The sequence below is a fragment of the Lithobates pipiens genome, unplaced genomic scaffold (assembly GCF_037356315.1).
Source record: "Lithobates pipiens isolate NorthernLeopardFrog02 unplaced genomic scaffold, aLitPip1_a1.2 Scaffold_18, whole genome shotgun sequence".
Classification (NCBI taxonomy): Eukaryota; Metazoa; Chordata; class Amphibia; order Anura; family Ranidae; genus Lithobates; species Lithobates pipiens.
This window is the reverse complement of record NW_027507758.1, coordinates 482,900,229-482,922,388: the sequence shown is the minus strand read 5'-3', so window position 1 is coordinate 482,922,388 and position 22,160 is coordinate 482,900,229. Positions and strand designations below refer to the sequence as shown.

The 22,160-nt window shown below is 43.4% G+C and overlaps 1 protein-coding gene across 2 annotated transcripts in view; it reads left to right on the top strand.

Moving 5' to 3' along the window:
* Positions 1–7,622: 7,622 nt before the first annotated feature.
* THAP4 (THAP domain containing 4) overlaps positions 7,623–22,160 on the top strand; it is a 31,177-nt gene continuing 16,639 nt past the window's right edge. Inside the window, exons 1-2 of one of the 2 annotated variants that reach the window (XM_077488432.1) lie at positions 7,623–7,912; positions 13,796–14,724. In XM_077488432.1, coding sequence (XP_077344558.1) covers positions 7,836–7,912; positions 13,796–14,724 — 1,006 coding nt within the window. In that variant the 5' untranslated portion in view covers positions 7,623–7,835. The remainder of the gene's footprint in view (positions 7,913–13,795; positions 14,725–22,160) is intronic. The other variant, XM_077488431.1, reaches the window with a different exon arrangement.

Genomic DNA, 22,160 nt, shown 5'->3' with positions numbered 1-22,160 from the left:
ATATTACAATAAACAAATAAGGAAGGCAATGCTGGAGAAACTTCTGGTATTTGTGAAGACTTGGGTCCCCGATGCAAACATGACATTTTTGGAAAATAAAATTGGGATCTTGAGGAACATGTATAAGGAGGAGCACAATAAGATCCAGGCTTCACTCTGATCAGGAGCATAGAATGTTTATGTCCCCAGGCTGTGGTACTTCAATAAACTGAGGTTTCTGGATGACCAGACTGAAGCCTTACCTGCAGCCTTCCCTCCACACCAGCAGAGGCTTCTCAGGAACAATCTGGGCCTTCCATCCTGGAAGAAGTGGATGCGTGCAGCTGGAGCCAGGTATATTAGTTTTTAGACATATTTATTGTTCTAATATTAATGATGTTAACTAGCAGTTATAATTGCTTACAAATCAATGATTTTAAATGATGTATACATATCACTAGACAGTAGTGGCCAAAAATGTTGGTGACCAGCTTGAAAAATGCTGGGGTCAGAATGATAGCCTTTTTTATTTATTAACATTCAATTTGCAAGTCATGAGCTGAAAATTGTGTGTGATTGATAAAGCAAAAACTACAACTATGTCCCTTTTTTATACACAGGATGAGCTCAGCCAGGAGGAGGGTCTGGAAAGCGTCAGCCAGGAGGAGGCCATGCTAAGTGTCAGCCAGGAGGAGGCTGTGCCCAGTGTCAGCCAGAAGGTGGCTGGGCCCAGTAGGAGCCTCACCCAATCCCAGGTGCCTCCCCTCTGCCTTACCACCAAAAGGCCCAGGAAGAGGACAATGATGGAGGACGCAGAACTGGGTCTCATTAGGGAAGCCAGCCATTTCCTGAGGAGCCCCCCCCCCCAATGCTGAAGAGTCCTATGGCTGCTATCTAGCCACCAGGTTGCTGGAATTAGAGAAGGGCCAACGCCTCCTCTGTGAGGGAATTTTTTATGAGGCCCTTCAGAAGGGGTTGAGGGCCAGCTCACTGAGAATAGCCACATATATGAACAAGCCCATCCTCCTCCTCCTCCTGCCACAAGTCCACCACCAGAGCCACAGCCTCCAAGGAAGGCTGCAAGGAAGGCTGCAGGGCAGCGTGGAGGGAAGGCTGCAGTGAAGAGAAAAAAGTGATGGCCTGGGTTCAGTCTGTTCTGACAGAAGACGCAGGCTGTGGTAGTACCACAGCCTGGGGACAGATATGTCATCTTCTGCTGGTCCTGATTTCTGGGATTCCTGGACCAGATTGTGCTCCCTATTATATAGCTTCCTCAAGATCACAATTTTCTTTTTCACAGACTTGATGTGTTTTCCCCCGGGGGCGAAAAAGGCTTCACAAATTCCAATAGTTTGTCCAGCGTTGCCTTCCTCTTTATTGTGTTACCCAGAATAAATGGATATTTTATTTTCACAAAATACTTTCCTATGTGTTTTTATTCAAAAAGGACCGTTTGTGAGTAGACAGGTACATTTCAAAAACACTATGTCGAATATCTCACAGCGTCCCTAAATAACACTCTCGACAAACATAACAAGGTATGGGACCTTTGGGATAGGATGGAGGCCCCCACCCTTTGAGTGAGGAGACGGCGGGGGCGCGGGGGCGGTCGGACGGGCGTCCTTTACTTTACTTTCCACCTCTTTCTCCTTCTTTATCTAATCTGTACCATTTTTCTCCCGTCCTAGGGCTGTTCACACGATTCTTCGTGCCTTTATCCAACTTTCCTATTTTCCATCTTTCCCCCTCAATCTCTCAGTCACATGAAGGTTTATTAAATTGATCAGTGGAAGACTGCAGGAATCTAACTCCCCCGGTAAATGTACGTCGTAGTGGTGTAATGCTTGAGTTAATGCAATGTTGTATTTTTTGTTTCTGCTACATTATTAGTGGACCCAGTGAGCCGGGATCTCATGCCCACGCCACTGAATAGAAGTATTGGCGGCTCGTTTGGTATAGGCCTCCCGCCATACAGAGTACTGTAGCTTGTGACTGCTTTCCTTCATTACCTGTACCTTGTTGTTCATTCTTCGGTATCTTTGTTAAATTTGAAATTTCAATAAAATGTCAGTTTTCAAAAAAAAAAAAAAAAAAAACACTATGTCAAATTAACAAAGGACACCAACCTCCTTAAGGTTAAGAAAAAATACAAGATAATAATGTTATTGTGGTAACTGAAAGGCTTTTAAAAAATAGAATATTATTCAAGAGATGAGGATAAATAATGAAGAAATCAGTTTGTGAGAACATGAGCAGCAAAACAGCTTCATTCTTCTAGCATTATAAAGAAGAAAAGAATGCGCTGCATTAAAAGATCACAGAATTAGCAGCGTGAGGAATGTGCTAGCTCCAATATGAACGCTAGTTTTACCACACTGAACGCTTCCGTCTCATACTTGCTTCAGAGCATGCATCGTTTTTGGTCCGTCGGAAAAGCATACAGACGAGCGGTTTTCCCAACAGAAAGATTTAATACATTTTCTATTTCTAGGTCCGTCAGAATTTTCGAGAAAAAAAAAAGTCAGATGATGCATACACACGATTGGATTATCCAATGAAATTATTCTGTCTGACCTTTTCTGACGGAAAGTCCGGTCGTGTGTACGCGGCATCAGTCATGCACTCCACAAATCTGGCCTTTATAGAACAGTGGCAAGAAGAAAGCCATTGTTGAAAGAAAGCCATAAGAAGTCCTGTTTGCAGTTTGCGAGAAGCCATGTGGGGGACACAGCAAACATGTGGAAGGTGCTCTGGTCAGATGAGACCAAATTTTAACTTTTTAGCCTAACAGCAAAATGTTATGTGTGACGGAAAACTAACCCTGCACACCACCCTGAACACACCATTCCCACCGTGAAACATGGTGGTGGTAGCATCATGTTGTGGGGATGCATTTCTTCAGCAGGGACGGGAAAGCTGGTCAGAGTTGATGTGAAGATGGATGGAGTCAAATACAGGGAAATCTTAGAAGAAAACCTGTTAAGCCCCATACACACTATAAGATTTTCTGCTGATTTTTACCTTCGGATTTACCAAACCCATGTAGTAGAAGGGCATGCCTGATTGCATACAAACTGGAACACCTAAGTTTGGACCTCATATTATATCGTTTTGATAAATCTGAAGGAAAAAATCAGCAGAAAATCTGATAGTGTGTATGGGGCTTTAGAATCTGCAAAAGACTTGAGACTGGGGCGGAGGTTCACTTTCCAGCAGGACAACGACCCTAAACATATAGCCAGAGTTACAATGGGATGATTTAGATCAAAGCATATTCATGTGTTACCCTACATTCACACAATGCACTACAGTCCATTTAACATGGTTTCCTATGGTAGTAATTCACATCTATGCCTTTTGCGGCCGATGCGTTTTTGGAAAGGGTCGGGGGCTTTTTTCCCGCGATTTGCAGCTAATAGACTTAAATGGAGCTGCACCAGAAACGCAAGTGGTGCATTTTTGTTTTGCGATTTCTGATGTGTTTTGCATTTTGCAGTTCTTATTTTACCACTGTATATAGCTGTTTGCTAAGCAAGAGGCCAGCCACTGCGTTTTTTCCCCCCAGGTCCATACCAGGCCTTTCAGGTCTAGTATGGATTCAGTGGGGACCCCATGCCAATTTTATTTTTAAATGGCGTGGCGCCCCCCCCCCAAAATCTATACCAGACCCCTATCCGAGCATGCCGCCCGGCAGATCAGGAAAGGGAGGGGACGTGCGAGCACCCCCCAACCATACCATACCAGGCGAATGCACTCCCTCTGCACTCCCCCAGCCCAAAGCACCTTGCCCCAATGTTGATGAGGACAAGGGCCTCTTTCCGACAACTCTAGTCAGTGGTTGTCGGTGTCTGCGGGAGGGGGGCTTATCAGAATCTGGAAGTCCCCCTTTAAGAAGGGGGTTCCCCCTATCGAGTACATTGTACCCCTACCCATTCACCAAAAAAGCAGTGAAATGTAATAAAAACACTCCTGTCTTCTTCCTCACCACCAGTTACCCGCTAAAATTATTTTTAAAAAGCCGCTCTTATGACAAGGGACGGGCTCTACAGGTGATGTAATCAGATGGCCACGCCCCATTGCTATATAAGAGTCGGCAGAGAGCGGGCAGCAACAAAGAAGACAGCAGTGGGAAGAGATAGCGGTGGCGGGAAGAGAAAGCTCGACGAGAAGACGGGAATAAGAAGACAGTGTGAAGAGACAGCTCAAGGAGGAGATGGCAGGAAGGAGAAGACAGTGGGAAGAGACTGCTAGAGAAGACAGAGCTCTTAATAAAGCAATTGTCAAAAAACGCCCCTTGAGTTTTTATTACATTTCACTGCTTTTTTGGTGAATGGGTAGGGGTACGATGATACCCAGTCACATGGGGGGGCCAGAATCTGGGGCCCCCTTCTTAAAGAGGGGCTTCCAGATTACTATAAACCCTCCGCCCGCAGATCCCAACAACCACCACCTAGGGTTGTCGGGAAGAGGCCCTCATCAACGTGGAGGCAAGGTGCTTTGGGGTGGCACCCATCTCCCCCATGTTGAGGGCATGCGGCCTGGTATGGTTCAGGAGGGGGCGCTCACCTGTCCCCTCCCTTTTGTGACCTGCTGGGTGGCATGCTTGGATTAAGGGTCTGGTATGGATTTTGGGGGGACCCCACAACATTTTTGGACCTGGAGGGGGGAACCCCACGCTGTTTTTTTCACGTTTTTTTTTTTTTGCTGGCAAATTTTTTATTTATTTTTTTACATTCAGATTACAGTGGGGAACCCCACCGACAGCTGATGACTCATTAGTTGCTAAAGACACGTGGCCGGCTTCCCAGCCCCTCTTTAGCAACCAGCTATATAGTGTGTTTTACAGTGCATTTAAAGAGAAAAAAAATGTGAAAACGCAGTGCATGAAAACTGCATGCAAAAACCCATAAAAAATGCTGGTTTAATGATGCAAAATGCACTGAAAAAACGTGCCTGAAAAATGCATCAAGCACAGCCGCAAAGACATTAACCTAGAATGAGAATGCCCCAGTCAAAATCCAGACCTAAATCCAATTGCGAATCTGTGGCTAGACTTGAAAGTTGCTGTTCACAGACGCTCTCCATCTAATCTGACAGAGCTTGAGCTATTTTCCAAAGAAAAACGGGCACAAATGTCACTTTCTAGATGTGCAAAGCTGGTAGAGACATCCCCAAAAAGACTTGCAGCTGTAATTGCAGTGAAAAAGTGGTTCTACAAAGTACTGATTTAGGGGGGCTGAATACAAATACATGCCACACTTCTCACATATTTATTTGTAAAAAAAATTGTAAAACCATTTATAATTTTCCTTCCACTTCACAATTATGTGCCACTTATTTATGTTTTTGGTTGTAACATGACAAAACGTGGAACATTTCAATGGGGTAGGAATACTTTTTCAAGGCACGGTATGTATATGCATGTTACATGTATATGTAAGCAGTTTGTTGTGTGTAAGTATATGGATGTGTATGTACAGTCTGTTGCATGTATGTGTAAGCAGTATGTTGAATTCATGTGTATATATGTTACATGCATGTTTGCAGTGTGTATGTATGTTGTATGAATGTATGTGTATGCAAGTTGCATGTATGTGTATGTATTTTGTATGCTTGTATGTTTGCAGTGTGTGTGCGTATGTTGAATGCATGTTTATGCAGTTTGTATGTATAGTGCATGTATGTGTGTGCAGTGTGTATGCAAGTTGCATGTATGTGTATGTATTTTGTATGCTTGGATATGTATGCAGTGTGTGTGTTGCATGTATGTATGTATGTATGTATGTGTGCTCAGTGTGTATGGAAGTCGCATGTATGTGTATGTAAGTATTTTGTATGCTTGTATATGTATGCAGTGTGTATGTACGTTGCATGTATGTGTATGTATATTCAGTGTACATGTATGTTATATGTATGTAAGTTGCATGTATGTTGTATGTATTTTGTATGCATGCAGTGTGTATGTATGTGAATGCATGTACACATAGGAGGGTGGGTGTGAAAAGAATCACATGGAGTGTTGTGCGCTGGGCCTGGGCCGTATACATTTCTGACTCCTAAACTATGTATGCTACATACACCTGACCCTCACACTCTGTACATAACACACCTGACCCCTGAACTATGTACATTACCCCACTTGGACCACTGCACCATGTATGTTATGAATTTCTGATTCTGTATATAGGCTCAAGTTTTACATCCCCCCCACTTGTTGCCCAGCTTTGCCACACCCACCATTCATTGTGACAGGCCACCCTCCACCCCTTCTCATGAATTCTGATTTTCAAAAGTTCTCGGGTATGCACTAGCTCGCCACACACGTTACAATCTGATTGTACTATCTTCTTTGGATCTACCCACAACTATGCAGTGAAAGAGCCTGCCTGATTGGATAGGCACGGGTTGGATAGTTTAGGTAGGTCCTCATATTACATATTTTTTGGTAAATCTAAGTTTGATTGTACACTCCGGCTGTAATGTGTATGGTGAGCCTCTTTAGCAAAACTAAGAAACAAAAAATGTTTCACACTTTGAGTGGCGGGTGGGGTCTCTTCTATAAACTGTATGAGATGTTCATTTAGTATACAATATTCCATAGCTCCTGACTGTCCCTGATGTGGAGCAATGTCCCTCTGTCCCCCCCCCCTCATTTGTCCCTCAATTTGGTCTGATCTATATAGTTGTATATAAAATGCACTTTTTAGCTTTCAAATGTGTTTCCCAGTGTTAAACCTTTCATCTAAATTCTAAATTACTGATATAAAGGAATAGGAGTGGCAAAAAGTCCTTGTGGATTTTATTAACCTTTTTGGGGGTTAATTCTCCTTTAAAGCGGAGGTCCACCCTAAAATGGACCTCCGCTCATCGGAAATCCCCCCCCCCTCCGGCGCCACAATCGGCACCTTTCAGGGGGAGGGGGGTGCAGTTACCTGGATAATCCAGGTGACTGCACCCACTTCCGGGCTAGCTCTCTGCGGAACGGGGCATACGTTACGCCCCGTTCCGCAAGCGCCCGCCCCCTTCAGCAAGTGCCCCGCTGCCTGCTGGGAAACACACAGCTCCCAGAGGCAGCGGGGACCGTCCGGATTGCGCCACGCGTCTCGCGCATGCGCAGTAGGGAACCGGGAAATGAAGCCGAAAGGCTCCATTTCCTGATTCCCATACCCAAGATGGCGGCGGGACCCGGCAGCCGAGCGAGCGATCGGCTTCGGGTGCCGACATCGCGGGCGCACTGGACAGGTAAGTGTCACTATTTAAAAGTCAGCAGCTGCAGTATTTGTAGCTGCTGGCTTTTAAAAAAAAAAAAAAAACGCGGAGTCCCGGTGGACTCCCGCTTTAAGGGGGCGTGCCCTATGCCTGTATACGTTTGTAAGTAGGTGTCCCTCATTCCCATCTCAAAATGTTGCGAGGTGTGATATTCAGCCATAACCTGTTAGAAGGACTATGACATTGGTCGGAGGGATTCATAGATCTGTTCTGTGTACACGCAGCCTCCAGAAGCGCTCACTGCTCTCAACATTAACAACCTACCCCGATTAGAGCTGCTGTGTGAACAGCTGACTCGGAATGCTCCAATGAAATTAAGATTTGTTATCACATGATTCGAAAGTTCTAACAAACCAGGAAGTTTAGGCATTAGCTAGAGACAGGATACGGAGCGCTGCATGCTGACTGTAGGGGAGGCGTCTAGTTGTGGATTCTTTTAACATTAGCGCCACGTACATTGTGAAAAGAGTATCGCCTTCCGGCTAATACGAACACCAGCGCTGTCTGCTGACTTACAGCAAAGGCCATCTTGTTTTCCGTACAGCGAGGACGCCGCCATCTTGTACGGAAAGACATTGGGATTGGTCATGGTGATATGCTGCGCGGCACCCAATTGCACCAACCGGCAAGGGAAAGGGAAGAGGGGGGCCGTGTCCTTCCACAGGTGCGCTGACAAAGGGCTAGGAATCTGTAAGATCACTGTTATGGAAGCTTTGGCGCTCCAGCAGTGCATGCTGGGAACTTTGCAAACAAAGTCCTGTTGTTGATGTGCTGAACATTAGAGCTGCTTGTCGAGTTCCCCTTTAATTCAGCTCTATATACACACGAGAATTATTTTTTTTGCTCCCAAAAGTACTGTAAGCACCCCTCCAAAAGTATATATTTATATTTCCTGATAGCAGAGATCCTGGAGAATAAAATGGTGACAGTTGCATTTTTTTTTTTTACATTGCGCAATGTTTGCGCAGTTATTAATCAAATGCATATTGCCAGGGAAAAATACACTAAAATGAATTTTGTGATAACAAACACGTGTGTGTGTGTGTGTGTGTGGAGCTAGAGAGATATTTATATATAATATCTCTAGCTATCCAATGTTTTTATTTGTTTTTGGCAACATATAAAAGATGGGGTTGCATCAAGTAAATAAAATCGAACATGTCAAGTCTTAGGCACCTTTTACACGGTACGGACCAGTAATGATCCACCCCGTGATGATACGCTTGCTCAGCGGGGATCGCTCCATTGTCCCCGCTGAGCAGGTGGCGGACAGGGCGGTCTCTGCACACTGTGCAGGGACTGCCCTGTCAGCTCTCCGCTCTCCTCTATGGGGATCGGATGAGCACGGACCGTGTGTCTGTGTTCATCCGATCCGCTCTGCAGACGGATAGAAAAATAGGATTTTCCTCCGTCTGCAGAATCGGACAATAGCGGGTGTCTGTGGATGTTTATCCACAGACACCCGCTATCCCATAGGAATGCAAACGCAAACGGATGGATGAAATCCGGACATACTGTCCACATGTGTGAAAGGGGCCTTAAAATTGAGCACACCCACGGAATTGCAAATATTTATAGTATCCTAAATTCACTATGCCTCCAGATCATCAAAATATGCATTCCACAGAATGTGCATGTTTTTTTTTTTTTTTTCTCTTTCCAAGCACTTCCAGTTGCTATTTTTATAAAACACTCGGTTCAGCACTTCCCTGAACTTCCTGTTGGGTTATGAGTACATTGATTACCAGTGCAGTCTCATGCAGCTGTGCATCTGTTGTGTTGGAGGAGGTGGGAGCAAGGCGGTGGCTTCTGGTACAAGGCCACGGGCCTGTGTGCTCCTTAAATTTCTCAAATCCCATGTGGCCTCCTCCATTCTTTTTCTTAGTTGACGGATGTTGGGCAGAGTGGCTGATTTAAATTTTGGCTTTAACTAGGAACCAGCCAAAATTTGCTCAGTGTAGGGCCAGCTTAACATCAGAAATTGAACCTGGGCCTGGATCTACAAGATAATATTGCAATGTTTATTAACCACTTAAGCCCCAGACCATTTTGCTGGCCAAAGACCAGAGCACTTTTTGAGATTCGGTACTGCGTCACTTGCACGCATGTGCGACGTGACTCCCAAACAAAATTGATGTCCTTTTTTTCCCACAAATAGAGCTTTCATTTGGTGGTATTTGATTACCTCAGCGTTTATTTTTTGCACTAAAAAACACGACAATTTGAAAAAAAGCATTATTTTTTACATTTTGCTATAATAAATATACCCCAAAAATATTTAAAACATTTTTTTTCCACAGTTTAGGCCGATACGTGTTCTTCTACATATTTTTGGTAAAAAAAATTGCAATAATTGTTTTTTGATTGGTTTGCGCAAATGTTATAGTGTCTACAAAATAGAGGATAGTTTTATGGCATTTTTATTAATAGTCTTTACTAGTAATGATGGCGATCAGCAATTTTTTTTTTATTTTTTTTTTATTGTGACTGCGACATTTTGGTGGACACATCAGACCTTTTTGACACATTTTTGGGGACCGTTGGCATTTATACAGCAATCAGTGCTATACAAATGCACTGATTCCTGTGTAAATGACACTGGCAGTGAAGAGGTTAACCACTAGGGGGCAGTGTAGGGGTTAAGTACGTACTGAGGAGTGATTCTAACTGTGGGGGGGCGTGGCTACGTGTGACACGTCACTGATATCTACTCCCGATCTCAGGGAGCAGAGATCAGTGACACTGTCACTAGGCAGAACGGGGAGATGCTTGTTTACATTAGCATCTCCCCGTTCTTCCTCCCGTGAGACAATTGCGGGTATCCCTGCGGCAAATGAGTCCGCAAGACCCGCGACCAGACTCGCGGAGGTCCCGGCCGGCGTGCGTGCCAGCGGCGGCATGCACACGATGGCACGGCGGCAGATTTAAAAGGGACGTACAGGTACGCCCATTTACCCAGCTGTGCCAATCTGCCGAAGTACATCGGCATGCGCCAGTCGGGAACCGGTTAAAGTAGTCGCAGAAGTAAAAGTGCACTGTTTCATGGTCGCGCAGTACACTTTCATCATCTGCCTGTCCTTGAAATGCTGCACTTTTGCTGCTGTGGGGTGGTCACTTAAACATTTGGATTTTATTTTGAAGCGTCATAGGGGTCTATTTACTAAAGGCAAATCCGCTTTGCACTTCAAGTGCACTTGGAAGTGCAGTTGCTGTAAATGTGAGGGGGACATGCAAGGAAAAAAAAAAACAAAAAAAAACACAACAGCATTTTTGCTTGTAAATTATTGAATGATAAAATCAGCAGAGCTTCCCTTCATTTCAGATCTTCCCATCAGATCTACAGCGAGTGCACTTGTAGTGCAAAGTGGATTTGCCTTTAGTAAATCAACCCCATGGTGTTGCTACAGCACCCATTTACTTCAGGCCCTTTCCTTTTCAGGAACTCGTGTGATGGGAATATTCTATATGTGTATGTTTATAGAGACACACCACCTAGCTGTACAAAGTGTACCTTCAGCTCTAGTACTGATTAGGAGCATGCACTCAAGGGTGGCTCCATAGGACCCTGCAAGGGAAAGGAGCCACCCTAAAGCTGGCCCACTGATTACATTTTTTCTGGTTCATTAGGAATTGACAGAAAATCGCTCTTTGTATGGCCAGCTTAACACTAGAAGCTGAGCCGCTGCTTAACGTAACCATATGATTCAGGAGGAAAGCAGGACTTTACAATGTCTTAAAGTGCATTTACACTTTTGCAGCCTAATTGGGATAACACCTACCTTACATTTGTGAACTGTCCCCATTCACATATTTTGACTTAAAAACCAAAAAACGTAAACTCGCCTTCTTAGATGCTCTGTTCTGCACCCTCCAGCAAGAAAAATCCTATTAGTTCTCAGGGGATGCAGAGGTGAGCAGTGTTAAAAGGGGATGGCAGGGTATGCAGAGGCGAGCAGTGCTGGGAGGGTGGCAGGCGATGCAGAGGTGAGCAGTGCTGGGAGGGTGGCAGGGGATGCAGAGGTGAGAAGTGCTGGGAGGGTGGCAGGGGATGCAGGGGTGAGCAGTGCTGGGAGGGTGGCAGGGGCTGCAGGGATGAGCAGTGCTGGGAGGGTGGCAGGGGCTGCAGAGATGAGCAGTGCCGGGAGGGTGGCAGGGGCTGCAGGGATGAGCAGTGCTGGGAGGGTGGCAGGGGATGCAGAGGTGAGCAGTGCTGGGAGGGTGGCAGGGGATGCAGAGGTGAGCAGTGCTGGGAGGGTGGCAGGGGATGCAGAGGTGAGCAGTATTGGAAGAAGGTGGCAAAGGATGCTGAGCAGTATTGGAAGAAGGTGGCAGGGGATGCAGAAGTGAACTATACTAGAAGAGAATGCAGAGGTGACCAGAATATGAGGGTGGCAGGGAATACGGAAGTGACCAGCATTTTAAAGCTGATTTCCAGGTTTACTTTCACTTCACTAACATGTGCGCCCAATGGCCATACTGTATGTATCCTCAGCTACATACAGTATACAGCACTGTGTTCCGGGTGCAAGAGGAGACCTTTCCGTCTCATACCAGGAACAAAATTGAGTAGGACTGAGCAGCATTCAGCCATTCATATTCAGCTTTCAATTCTATCAATTAATACAAAGCTTCCTCTGGCCAAGCTGCAGGGCAAGCTGATGACGTCACAATCTCCAACTTGGCCAATCAAAAGAAGGTTTGTATTTTATTGATAAAATACAAAGCTACCTATGAATAGCTTAGTGCCGCTCAGCCCCACACCATTTTGTTCAAGGTGTGAGACACCTGGAACATAGTGCTGGCAGGTGCACATGTTAGTGAAGGAAAGGGTTCATTTGGGCCAGCTTGGCAATTAGGAGGGCCAGTTGCTTGCTTGCACATCATGCTAATGTGCACAGAACGGGCAATTCTGTTCATGTCATACCTGCTGAGCATCAGAACTAACGACAACAACAAAAAACAATTAATAGTAAGGTCCTAAAAGCATTAAAACTGAAATCTATTTTTTTTTTTTTTTTTTTACTGCAATAGTTACATTGGTCCAGCTTGGACCAATGTAAATGTACATATCTCATACATGAGGAACAATTGTAGAAGCTGACAATCCCAATAGTAGATGGCGCTACTACAATGATAGTTGCCATCTTTCGGGCCTGTGCTACCCTCGAGGTGTAAGGTTCAACCAGGAACGCCTTGTATTAATAAAAAAACAAAAAAGAAACAAAACAAAACAAAAAAAAAAAACTTTAAGATAAAAAGGTGTGTGTCCATCTGGTGGGATTTTTTTCTGCTTTAACAAATGACACTTTCTGGATAGCAACAGACCTTTCAAGTTTCTTGGAGGCATTTTTATTGCTTATTCTGGGCCTTTGTTTAGGTTGTCAGTGTCTCACAGCTCAGTGGTACAGTATTCTTATGAGCCCCAGTTTGTGTTCCAGTAGGTTGTGCGAATTAAAAGGTAGATACTGATCTGTTTGATTTTTCCTCAACACTTTACTTTCTTGAATATTACACAGTCCAGAAAAGCCAGTGCAACTCCAGATTTTTTTTTTTTCTATATAGTGCAGAGGAATTAGAACACCTGCCAGTTTTAATGCCTGTGTCTCTGTAGATTCTCTCTCTATTTGTCCTGCTTACCATTATTATTGAAAGTAAAAACAATAAAATAAAATGTTGAGTTGACATCAGAATGCTAATAGAGGGGAAATCTTCCATTAGGGACACTAGTTCTAGTGACACGCTGGGATTTCCTCTCACTTCCTGTTTTTGCTATAGGACAGGAAGTGAAAATCTCCCCAATGGGTCACAGATAACAGCAAAAAAAAAAAAAAAACTGAAGCAGTTTATAGCCCTCCCTTACGCTACCCAAAATAGTTAAAAAAAAATAATAAAAAGTTTTGCCTTTAGTGACATTTTAACAACTTTTTCATGTTCCATACAGTACGGTAACTGGACCACCCATAAAGATTTGAATGGCAGAGCACTTTCTACAATCAGATGAAATGAAAAAAGGTGCTTAGAGGAATGGGGGAATTTTTCATAAGAATTATCAACATGCCCAATTATTTTTGACTCCCTTCCAGTATATGTCAGTGAAGTATGCACTTATGTTGGTCCTTTGCTCTGTGTCGTTTTGAGCAAGCAATGGCACCCACCCTATTTGAAATTTAAAGTTGGATCACCACATTCATCTTTGTTATAAAATATCCTATTATTTTAATGCCTCTTCAGGGCCCAGAAATTGTCAGTAAAGTTGGGTATATCTGTTTCCTGGACAGATTTGAAAGCTCTTCCCTTTTTTATTTATTTATTTTTGCCCCGATGTCCTGCTTGCTAAGCCTATCAAGAAAAACACTACTTAGAACGGGTGTTATGCATAATGATACCTTACTTTTGATCATTTGCTTGTAATCCATGCCTCCCTTATTTATATTATCTGCCATTGTTATTGACTGCCAGAAAGTGTTCTCACTTCCCGATGAATAGTTTATGTATACAAGCATTTTATGAATTATTATATTATTCACATTATTATCCTTTATTGCAGGTTCCCTCTTAAGGATCCAGCTCGTCTTTATCTCTGGACAGTTGCCATACAGCGCAGTGACTGGACGCCAGGGCCCTACTCTTTCTTGTGCAGTGAACACTTCACATTGGATAGCTTTGTCCCACGTATGCCTGACCAGCACCCACTTCTAAGACCAGATGCTGTCCCCTCCCTTTTTGAAACTGGAAGGGGAAACCAAAGAAAAGGAGCCATAGTTCTTGGCATTGGAGAAAGAAAGTATGTTCAGAAGAGAAGAGCTCCATCTTCTGTAGAGGATAACACTCCACCCATGTACTCAAATGAGGAGGTTATGAAAGAAAATGAGCCTCACTTTGACATTAATGACCGAGATGACATGAACCCCAGTTTTCTTCCTAAAGCATCACCCGTTACCACAGTTTGTAGGTTTATCTACTCACTGCATTCGTATAGCCGGTCTTCTACAACCTCCTTATTACAAAATGTAGTAAACGTGAAAGATCCAGATGCAGAGGAAACAGAAATGACTAGTGAATTTTTGTATTGTACACCAAATAGTCAGTGCCTTTCCTCTGCAGTACATGATGGTGAATATTTCTTGTCTCAGGTAGACCATTCTCAGGGGTTGTCCTGCCATGTAGAAGTTAGTGATAATGCCGAGTTGAACTCCGTAACAAAAGATCCTCCTGAATTAGAGGAAACTGAGATTAACACTATGCTCTTGGAGTCTTATGAAGTTTGTGTTGAGGAGCCCTGTGATTATACAGGTGAACCAGATGAGTTTCTGCTTCAAGAAGATTACCTGGATCCCAGCCCTGTTAACTTGTTGCATTCATACTGCTCTACATCTGACCCTCTGCCTAAGAAGAGACACCAATGCCTGACAACATGTGATATGGGGTGGAGTGTTGAGCAACATAGCAAAGATTCATTCAAGTTAAATAAACAAGGTATGGACATATATTTATTTTACTTATTTGTTTAGGCTATCATTTTATCCACAGCATTTATAGGGAAAACTGAATCATTCACAACAGTGGCGGCTGGTGAAGTTTTAGGATGGGGGGGTGCAAGACCCCATCCCTCCCACCTCTCACAAGCCACACCCCTTATAGAATCCACATCATATACCAGGCTGCACATTATACACCGGGCTCTGCACATTATACACCGGGCTCTGCACATCATATACACCGGGCTCTGCACATCATATACACCGGGCTCTGCACATCATATACACCGGGCTCTGCACATCATATACACCGGGCTCTGCACATCATATACACCGGGCTCTGCACATCATATACACCGGGCTCTGCACATCATATACACCGGGCTCTGCACATCATATACACCGGGCTCTGCACATCATATACACCGGGCTCTGCACATCATATACACCGGGCTCTGCACATCATATACACCGGGCTCTGCACATCATATACACCGGGCTCTGCACATCATATACACCGGGCTCTGCACATCATATACACCGGGCTCTGCACATCATATACACCGGGCTCTGCACATCATATACACCGGGCTCTGCACATCATATACACCGGGCTCTGCACATCATATACACCGGGCTCTGCACATCATATACACCGGGCTCTGCACATCATATACACCGGGCTCTGCACATCATATACACCGGGCTCTGCACATCATATACACCGGGCTCTGCACATCATATACACCGGGCTCTGCACATCATATACACCGGGCTCTGCACATCATATACACCGGGCTCTGCACATCATATACACCGGGCTCTGCACATCATATACACCGGGCTCTGCACATTATACACCGGGTTCTGCACATTATACACCGGGTTCTGCACATTATACACCGGGTTCTGCACATTATACACCGGGTTCTGCACATTATACACCGGGTTCTGCACATTATACACCGGGTTCTGCACATTATACACCGGGTTCTGCACATTATACACCGGGTTCTGCACATTATACACCGGGTTCTGCACATTATACACCGGGTTCTGCACATTATACACCGGGTTCTGCACATCATATACCAGGCTGCACTTTATACACAGAGCTTGCACATCATATACCAGGCTGCACATTATACACAGGGCTCTGCACATCATACAACCCAATTAATGAAGTTGATAAGCGGGGGGGGGGAGGTGCTGCAGTCCAAATTCAGAATAAAAATTCATGAAGTTGATAAGCAGGGTGGGGGGGGGGGGGGGGCTGCAGTCCAAACGCAGAATAAAAATTGATGAAGTTGATAAGGGGGAGGGGGGAGGTGCTACAGTCCAAAATCATAAAAAAAATCCATGTAGTTCAGAAGAGGGGGGTGCTGCCGTCCAGACTAAGAAAAAAAATAAATGTAGCTTAGAACGAGGGGGGTTGGGGTTGGGTGCTGCCGTCCACAATAAGAAAATAAAACCTGTAGTTTAGAAGTGAGGGGTGCTGCCGTCCAGACTAAGAAAAAAAAAAAAACATGTAGTTTAGAACATGGGGGGGGGGGGGGGGGGGGGGAGGGGGGGTGGTGTGTTTGCTGCCATCCACAATCATTAAAAAAATCCATGTAGTTTAGAACGGGGGGGGGGGGGGAAGACAAGCTGCCGTCCAGATTAAGAAAATAAAAACATGCCGTTTAGAAGGGGGGGGGGGGGGGTGGAGTGGGAGGGTGCTGCCGTCCAACTAGGAAAATAGTTGGACGGCAGTGATGTTAGTACCACTGCTTCTCAATGAATCTATGCACTCGCCTGGCCAGTCATACAGCCGGAAGCTGTGGCGCGATCGACCGTGCCACAGAGCGAGTTCTTTTGGGCCAAATGAAGCGCCTCATCTGCAATCTCGTGATTAGTATCAGCATAGACATGGCGCTTCACATATCGCACTGTGCCCGGTGCCCCCTATGGATGGGCCGCCACTTCACAACCACCCCAGCCCCAAACAAGGTTACAATGGAATGTCCTCACCACAGCCATACACACATAACTATGGCAAATGCCAATCAACCTACCAGTATGATTCTGGGTTGTGGGAGCGAAGACACACAAAAGAAGGAAAACCTGCAAATTACATGCACGGAGTTGGATAATAAAGAAATCTGCGTTTGGGTGAAAAAAAAAAAAAATAAAAAATTACCAGCAGCTGACACAATACTCTCATACAAAGTATACAGACATTAAAAACAAAATTGCTAAGAAAAAAATGAAGGTCAGTTATAAAATTATTTTCTGTATCGTACATTAATACAAGGTCGTATAGGCTAACTCAAAATATAGAGTGTAAGTAAGCCTTAGCGCTGATATTACAAATATATAGGAAAAAATTATAGCAATAAGATGGACAAAAAACCTAAATGACTAGGCTGCGACCATGTCAGTGTTCTGTCACTTTAAAATTATTATTATTATTATATCTAATGGTGCACTCTGGTCAGTTTTCTATTTCAATGTCTGCACATAGACTATGAGCCTACAATTCCTGAGGCTACTATAACAATATATATGAAGATGTGTTATTCACTGTGCAAATATAATGTGCAAAATCATGTAAACAAATATCAAGGTGCAAAGTGCTGTGCGAAAAATGCAAATTATGTGCAGTTACTAATATCTACTAGAGAAAAAAACCCACAGCACTAATTGAATGCCGAACTTAACATCCAATTAAAGTGCAAATGTGCTTGTTATCATTCAACCCGCCTACTAATTGGCATATATATTCCAAGAGAAACAAAATCCCATAAACGTGCAAATAGCAAAAAAAATATATAAAATCGTTATTTCTTTGAGAACAACTCTAACTAACAATGTGCTATGTGCAAAAAAAAACGAATTGGTGATCACAATTGCATAAAAATATACAAATAATGTATCTGTAGAAACAACTGTAGCAGTGTACTGAGCCCAGAAAAATATATCATCAATTAATAGCCACAGATTAATATATGCGATAGTCACTAAGGCTGGATTCACACCTATGCATTTTGCAGATTTGCATTAAAGAAAGTGTTCCATAGGAAACCATGTTAAATGGACTGTAGTTTAAATCTGCAAAATGCAAAAAGCACTAAAAATGCATAGGTGTGAATCAAGCCTTAATAACACATGAAAATGCATTTAATCCATATCTGTATGCAGCTTCAAATGTAATTGGATCATGATCAGAAACATTTTTTTTCTAGTATCTCCAGATAGTGTTACTTGCGATCGTCTATAAAAAAAACTTTTCCAGCAACACTATTGATCACAATTGTATTATCCCAGATCCGATCCTATCGTATTATCCCAGATCTTGGCACTAAATAGAGAAAACTTTCATTGCGCAATGATTACAATTCCTGTGTGGTACACACACACACACACACACCAATTTCACTCACATAACCTTAGCCGACAAGTAGCGCGTTCAAACAATCAGCTGTAAGGAGGCATTCCCCACACAAGCTTCCCTGCTCGCCGTGTTCACGAAAGGCTCTGACCGAGTAACGTCACCCGACGCCTGGAGTCACTGTATTTGTATTGGTATTTATGTACAATGTACAGTGAAGGTTTTTTTTTTTTTATCATTTTACTTTTTTTATTTTTTTGTTTTTGTTTTTGTGCTGCACTGTGTTTTGAATGATTATATACATACACAGAGTGACATTGTCACAAGTTCTGCAAGTCAGTGGCGCTACCAGAGAGAAAATATGCAGGTTGCCATTTATTTTTTTTATTTTTTCAGTTACAAAAAGTAGTTGCCTGGCTGTTTTCTTCTAGCCAATACTTTCTAATGCACTGACCCAGAAAAATGGGGCTCAGCAACTCTTAATTAGCTGCTTACTTGTTTTTGGTCAGTAACTTTTTTTTGTGGTGCAAGACCGCAATGGAAGCTAGTATTTATGTATACAAAGAGGATAGCAAAATTCCTTCCACTCTCAGCTTTAGGCCCCTTTCAAGCGTGTGTGACTTGGGACTGCAAAGTCACATGAAAAGTCATAGGTATACCTCAACTATGAGAGACAAAATGTGGAAACAAATCCAGATAATCACATTGTCTGATTTTTGAAAGAATTTATTTGCAAATTATGGTGGAAAATAAGTATTTGGTCACCTACAAACAAGCAAGATTTCTGACTCTCACAGACCTGTATCTTCTTCTTTAAGAGGCTCCTCTGTCCTCCACTGTATTAATGGCACCTGTTTGAACTTGTTATCAGTATAAAAGACACCTGTCCACAACCTCAAACAGTCACACTCCAAACTCCACTATGGTGAAGACCAAAGAGCTGTCGAAGGACACCAGAAACAAATTTGTAGACCTGCACCAGGCTGGGAGGACTGAATCTGCAATAGGCAAGCATCTTTGTGTGAAGACATCAACTGTGAGCAATAATTAGAAAATGTAATACATACAAGACCACTGATAATCTCCCTCGATCTGGGGCTCCACGCAAGATCTTACCCCGTGGGGTCAAAATGATCACAAGAACGGTGAGTAAAAATCCCAGAACCACACGGGAGGATCTAGTAAATGACCTGCAGAGAGCTGGGACCAACTTAACAAAGGCTACCATCAGTAACACACTATGCCTACAGGGACGCAGATCCTGCAGTGCCAGACGTGTCCCGGGCCCATCTGAGGTTTGCTAGAGAACATTTGGAGGATCCAGAAGAGGATTGGGAGAATGTCATATGGTCAGATGAAACCAAAGTATAACTGTTTGGTAGAAACACAACTCAACGTGTTTGGAGGAGAGCGAATGCTGAGTTGCAACCAAAGAACACCATACCTACTGTGAAGCATGGGGGTGGCAACATCATGCTTTGGGGCTGTTTCTCTGCAAAGGGAACACGATGGCTGATCCGTGTATATGAAAGAATGAATGGGACCATGTATCGTGAGATTGAGTGTAAACCTCCTCCCAACAGCAAGGGCACTGAAGATGAAACGTGGCTGGGTCTTTCAGCATGACAATGATCCCAAACACACCACCCAGGCAACGAAGAAGTGGCTTCGTAAGACGCATTTCAAGATCCTGGAGTGGCCTAGCCAGTCTCCAGATCTCAACCCCATAGAAAACCTTTTGAGGGAGTTGAAAGTCTGCGTTGCCCAGCGACAGCCCCAAAACATCACTGCTCTAGAGGAGATCTGCATGGAGGAATGGGCCAACATACCAGCAATAGTGTGTGACAACCTTGTGAAGACTTACAGAAAACGTTTGACCTCTGTCATTGCCAACAAAGAATATATAACAAAGTATTGAGATGAACTTTTGATATTGACCAGATACTTATTTTCTACCATCATTTTCAAATAAATTCTTTCCAAATCAGACAATGTGATTGTCTGTCTGGATTTGTTCCACATTTTGTCTCTCATAGTTGAGGTATACCTATGATGACAATTTACAGCTGCTTTCAACTTTGTAAGTGGGAGAACTTGCACAATTGGTGGCTGACTAAATCATTTTTTGCCCCACTGTACATTGTAAGGATTTTAACAAACTTTGTTGCAGATTCCAACTTTTTTTTATTCTGAAGAAATGGCCGTTTGTCTGTGTCCATGTGCAAAAGTGAGTCATAAAATCACTCCGATTAAAGTATCAATCAGCTGCTGTACTGCAGGGCTCTAATGAGGAAACTTGCAGGGTTGGCATCCCTTTAGACCCTGATTCCCCCTTTGGAAGTATCTCACCAAAATGTTGCAAGGGATGCCAAAAATCTGATTTGTAACTTACTGCAGACTTCCGTAAAAATCAGTAAGCAAATCATACAAGCAGGAAATTGCATATCTGGGGAGTGTTCTGTACGCCATCTATGTACAAAACGCCTCCAGGTAGCCATATTGCATTGCGTTTTACAGAAAATTACATCACTGCAGATTGAAAAGGATAGGAATTTTTAATAACATTCAAATACAATATGGCTTGTGTTACAAATTGTATACTCTATATTTTTCCCACGAAAGTGGACTTGCCCTTTAAGGTCCACAATACATGAGCTTCTTCACTTAGAAGGCTGCTAGCACAAGACTTCTTTCTTCTTTCAAAAACACCCTTTTGATAACTGAACTGGCTTTCCCAACGCTTCTCTCTTAGTATGTGCTTTTTTAAAAAATTCTGTTCCATCTGAAATAATTTCTTTATGGTTTCATATTTGAACAATGAAACATTAGATCTTCTTTCAGTGCCTATACCCAATGGTAATATATATTCGAGAAAAACGAAAAAAAAAATTGACATAGCATGTTCATTCTTACAATCTAAATCTTTGAAATTAGAATCCAGTGTTTCAGATATCTAGGGTCTGGTGTTCTGTTTGCTACTGATGTGTGGTGTCATGCTAAGATCGAAAAAAACTCTCTAAGGCCCTGTGAAGTTTGGGGATACTAGCTCCGCGGGATTAAGTGCATAAACCGTTATCAGGTGAAACCAAAATATATTTATTTATAATTAAATAAAAAATAAAGCTTTTCTTCAGCATATAAAAAAACGTAAATTAAAGTCCGCTTATCTTCAGCACAGAATAATACAAAAAGAAAAGCACCTACAGTTCTGTAGACCAAAAAGTTTCTTTAGAGTCCTTGCAGAGATCTTTTTGCAGCCTCCAAACCAGCAAACACAGCCAGCCAGCCAGCCAGACAGGTGTTCGTGTTCGTGTTCGTGTTTGTGTTTGTGTTCGTGTTCTTCTCCTTCTCCTCCTCCTCCTCACCACCACCTCTCTACTACTTCCTGTCTTATAGGCTGTCTGTCTTCCTGGAGGCCGTTAACCCCCTGTGGTCAGGGAGGGAGGCCCTTTCCCACCCAAATGTCACTTTAGAGCCTCCCAAATTCCGGGTCCCAACTATCTCTCTTAAAATATAGAGAGGACCGCGAATCAGTCTTCTCCCGAAAACTATCCCCGGAATATGTCACCCATTTTTGGGTGACCCCCTGAGGCCTACCATGATTTCCTTAAAGGGACCACATCCCGAATATAGGCGCCACATAGTACCCGTCCAGGACCCAACCTTGGCATCCTGTACAGGCCCATAGAAAGAAGGTTGTGCTAAAGGATTTAAAAAGATCGCCAAATGGTTTATATCCACTGTTCTGCTGAAAGGAGAAAAGTCTCCAAGCAATGTAGACTTCAAACCACTGCAATTAGTTCAGGGCTGGCTGGTTAAAAAAATTCAGTGCAAGAGCTGACTATTTGATGCTATAAGAAGTCTCCCAAAACCCTAACCTTTAATTGTGGAATTTGCATGTACCTTTTAGGGGCATTTTCTGAAATCAGTGCACCTATGTGCAAGATCATAAGTTGGGCCCCATTGTTGATAAAAAAAAAAAAAAATACAACATAAAATGTGGTGAGTGTAGCAAAGACTGGGCATGGTTTTCATTGTGCTGAATACTGGGCATGGCCTACATG